The following is a 4,556-nucleotide window of genomic DNA, read 5'->3' as shown; positions in this document are numbered from 1 at the left end:
CGAGCGGGCGCGTCCGCCGGGCAAATTCTGCCAGGCTGCCCGTGAATTTTGTCCACTCGGCCAAGTTGAGGAATAGGCGGGCGTGGCCGACGATGCCAGTAGCGTGGGAAGTGCGGTACGAGAAGCATGTAGCCTAGCATTACCAGGAGGGTGTTGTGTAGATGATAATTGTTTTGTGCGTAAAAAAAGGACGAATGTGGTGCAAAGATTGGCTCATTTAAAGAAATTTTTAGGGAAGCCACTCAGCAATACTTCGGGAACTATTTATTTGATATATTTATAAGGTCTTTAGCGGTGTATACAAAATATAGTGATAGGGTGGGGCTTGGGGGCAAAGCCCCCCCAGGTAAGACAGATTTTTGGTTCAGTAAGGCGATGTTTGTGGATTTCCAGAATGATCAAAGCAAACAAATGTACCAGGCATCAAAGGTTATTCAGCCTTATGCTTAAGTACTGTGGCGACAAGTCTCCTACCCCCCCCCCCCTCACACACACTCACACGGCAACAACGTGCAAGGGATGGGGGGGGGGGGCTTCGGGAACTACTACTTGGCCATAAGCAAGATTTCAGAAAATATCTAAGAATGAGCGCATGCACTTTGTATACCTTACTAGCAAATGTGGAGCCGTATATAATTTTAAAAAGACACAAACATGAGAAACGGTACAACAGCAGAAGCTCGAGTCACCGGGAACCGCCTCGTCGTTAAATATGCTCGCTTAATGGGCATGTCAGCCGATCAGCCCGCTCGTCTGAACTGGCTTTAAAGAATATCAAAGGCGCATTATCATTTTTACCATTAATTTTCATCAAAATTGCATTACAACGTAAATATTAGACTGACGGCATAAACTCTGTAATATGGCAGAGGCCGAGTCATACACAAATTATTGCCCAACTTTGGAAATCTTTGAATTTGTTAAAAAGACGTAACCTTTCGTGAATGTTATCCCAGGGTATTCTTCAAAGAACGATTTTATATACTACCATGAAGACACAGCAATGCTTAAGCCAAGGTATACACTTTTTGGTACTTATTACTAGAATTAGTCTGATGGTCAAGTGTACAATATGTCTAAACGTTTGTACTGTATTCCATAGACCTGAAATAACTAATGGTTAAAACAAATTAACGTTTTAACCATCAAATCAACGATCTTTACATCTAGAAAAATAATCGTTATTGTTTTGAATTATATGACAAAGATAAAATGCTCGTCTGCTCGTTTTTATTCCTTTCTGCCAATGAATCTGAATGTAATATCGAGATTTCTAATTCCAGAGTAGCAGAACGAGCGGAGTTCCGATGATGAGGTGAGAAAAACAAAGCGCATTATATTGTACCCTTTTAAAACTTAGTATATTTCAGTACATTAAAAGAATATAGCCAGTAATGAGGTAAGTCTAAAAGATAATCTAGTTTTCATATGAACTACTGCATATGTACAATCTCATTTTGATATATAAAAAAGCGATATAAATATGTATATATTAGTTTTACGAGGTAAATGTTCATACCTAACTAAGGTAAAATGTAAATATATACTTGTGTATAGTATAAAAACTGAATATTTCACTAATTACACTCCAAAAAGAGCGTACTTGCAATCACTCTTCAGAAAACAGTAATTCGTTTGTACTTCCACGGACATTCACATATAAATATTTTAAAATAATGTGTGTGTAGACGTTTCAATCTATACCATGAACGTGTACACATTCTTACACAACAACAAACTTCTCCTGAAAACAAATACGGAATTCGAAGATTTAAACAAACACTGCAGTACGACAATTTTGATTAACGTTTCGGAAGGACGCTGATCACATCTTCGAGTGCTCCTCCTCGAAGCCGTCATTGTAATAGCCGCTCGATCTCTTGCCTCGGTGCGGGTATCCCTTCGTCTCCATCTCGTAGTGCTGGTTGACGTCACTCACGGCGAACTCGCTCACCCTTCTGCCGTTGGGGCGAGGCAGGGTGGAGGGGTCCTGGGCTGGAGGGTATGGCCCCCCGCGATGAGGCCCTGGGAGCGTCCAGTAGGGGGCGTAAGGGGCGTAAGAGGGCATGGCGCCCCCCACCCAGCCCTGGTACCAAGGTGAGCTCATGTTGGGCGGCAAGTCTGTCAAATGCGTTAGGGAGGTTAGCATTTACGTCGATGGTGAACGAGTTCCTAGTGCTATTGCTAAATTTGGGTGGTTAAATCCTACTGACATTTTTGTCATTTAAAACTTAGCAACCTTTATATTTAAACACTAGAACATGCAAAGTTAACATGGGTGGCGACAGATCGAGTGCTGTGATGTAGCTATTTCGTAAATATTTTCTGGAGCCACATTTATATGTGGTAATTACGAAATGTGTTGCTAATGACCAAAGAGATGACATAATGGTGATCATTACTCCCTTAACACCGATAAGTGAATCCATTAATACCGTTACAGCATAAACCATGAAACCTTCAAATTCTGTAAGATGTAAACCCCAAGGCTGAGTTAGGTTACGGTTGATGGGTAAAACGGACGATATTCTCTGAATGAAATCCTTATAAGACAGCATGCCAGGGGAAGGAGTATAGCCCTAAAGTAACACAATGTGTAGCTCCTGTGCCTTGAGAGTCACCGAGTGTCTCTGTTTACCTCGTTTATTCACGTCACATTAAACCACTCTTAACTTTGTATATTTATTTGATTTCTCCTTTTCCTACCTCCATACCAACACAACCCTTTGCTATTTGCCTATCACTATTTTCCTCCCAGCTTTCCACTTTTTTTAAGCAACCGTAGTTATATACCGTACTTACACTTGTTCCTTCCTGAATGTGATTGGCTGTCCCCATACTGATGCTCCTCCCAAGACTTGGCCGGATATGCAGGCTCGCCGTGTTTCACAATGTCCATACCTGCGAGGCCATTATGTATGATTACACAACAGAAAGATACATAGAATATGATGCAGAAAGTAAGGATCCCAAATGAGAAATAGAATGAATAGGTAAAAACTGTGATTCGGAATGGAAAGAACACGGACTGTTATGAAACAATAAAACAATAATAATGAACTACCTCAGAAGCTGTTCCATAAAGAAATATAATAATAAAGGATAAATGGAAATCAAAGATGCCATGAAAAAAAAAATATTGTCTGATAATAAGAAATAGGAGGTTATGTATGATAAGGATAAAAAAATAAAAAAACAGCATGAGACAAACTAGAATAAGTTAACTTTTTTGCACCGGTGTATTTTTCTGTTAAAACACATGGCATGAATATCTGAGGATCTTTAGTTCTTCGAAGGCAAACTGGAATTATTTCCAAGAACACCATGCTCCGCTCTCCTCATCACCGACAGAAACCTCAACTCCTGCATTCCTAGCCGAGCCACAAAGACACTAACCCTGCATTTCCAGCTCAGGAGGAACCCGGAGCAAGCCCGACAGCCTCATGATACCGAACATGATGACGCAGATTCCTCCCGACCAGCCGATGATGGCCAGCGCCCCGACCATGTTCCACGCCAGGAGCATGGGTGTGCCTCCGAAAACGATGCCACCGTCCTGGAAGAGTGCCACGGACACCAGCCCCCACAGGCCGCCTCCCATGTGCACGGCCACGGCGTCCAGAGGGTCGTCCACTGTGTCAATGGTTAATGGTTGATGGTTAATGGTTACAAAGCAAAATAAATGTGTTTGACATCAAAGTTCACTGTGCAAAGACATACACTGGAATGGTTATGGTGATTTGATAGGTGATATCTTTATAGTTTTAGCATTCAGTTATTTTTTATCTGCTTTCTTATAGAAGACTGACCTCTTCAACAATTAATTTCTTCTGTTCATATGATTTCTATTTAGCGAGAACACAACAATATCAAACAAGATCTCCTTAACATCACCTATTAAAAAAAAACTTGGGATCAATCCTACACCAAGAGAACACCAAGGAAAATAAAGAACAGCAAACCTCTAAGTTTCGGTAGCAACTTGTGGAAAGCGAGGAAGACGGGGCCAGCAACTATTCCCGTGACGCAAGCCGACCACGGCCTCATCACGTTACACCCGGAACAGATGGACACCTGGAAATTGGGGGATTTTGTTAGCGCTGGGTCTTGGTTAAACTCATTATCTTGTACCTTTCATATTGTAGGGTTCAGTACGATTGTCCATAAGGATGGGTGTATTTTGGAAATTGTGCACACAGAGTTTATTCCTGTATGATGAAATATTTAGCTAACGACTGTATTTATGAAAGTATTTTTTTGATTTTCAGTTAAGAGATACAGAGTGAGAGAGCGAGAGCGTGAGAGAGTGAGCGTGTAAAAGCGAGAGAGCGAGAGAGAGTGAGAGTTAGTGAGTTAGTGCGTGCGTTTGTGCGCATTATACACACTGGCATATGTACATACACACATACATACTATATATGTATCTCATGATACAACAGTCTTTATTTGCATTAGTTAATAGGAGAAATGTATATAAATAAAAATGTACATAAATAATATGAAATGTTGCAAAGACGTCGCATTCATTTTCATTCCTCTTCCCTTCCTTGCTGACA

General features: G+C 41.0%; 1 protein-coding gene across 1 annotated transcript in view; it reads right to left on the bottom strand.

Moving 5' to 3' along the window:
* Positions 1-1,334: 1,334 nt before the first annotated feature.
* LOC125035285 (putative ammonium transporter 1) overlaps positions 1,335-4,556 on the bottom strand; it is a 27,787-nt gene continuing 24,565 nt past the window's right edge. The window contains exons 6-9 of the mRNA XM_047627564.1: positions 3,963-4,074; positions 3,397-3,633; positions 2,803-2,901; positions 1,335-2,121 (exon numbers count right to left, since the gene is read on the bottom strand). Coding sequence (XP_047483520.1) covers positions 1,826-2,121; positions 2,803-2,901; positions 3,397-3,633; positions 3,963-4,074 — 744 coding nt within the window. The 3' untranslated portion in view covers positions 1,335-1,825. The remainder of the gene's footprint in view (positions 2,122-2,802; positions 2,902-3,396; positions 3,634-3,962; positions 4,075-4,556) is intronic.

The sequence above is a fragment of the Penaeus chinensis genome, chromosome 19, assembly GCF_019202785.1.
Source record: "Penaeus chinensis breed Huanghai No. 1 chromosome 19, ASM1920278v2, whole genome shotgun sequence".
Classification (NCBI taxonomy): domain Eukaryota; kingdom Metazoa; phylum Arthropoda; class Malacostraca; order Decapoda; family Penaeidae; genus Penaeus; species Penaeus chinensis.
Note: the sequence above shows the minus strand (reverse complement) of the source record. Positions and strands in the feature narration are given on the sequence as shown.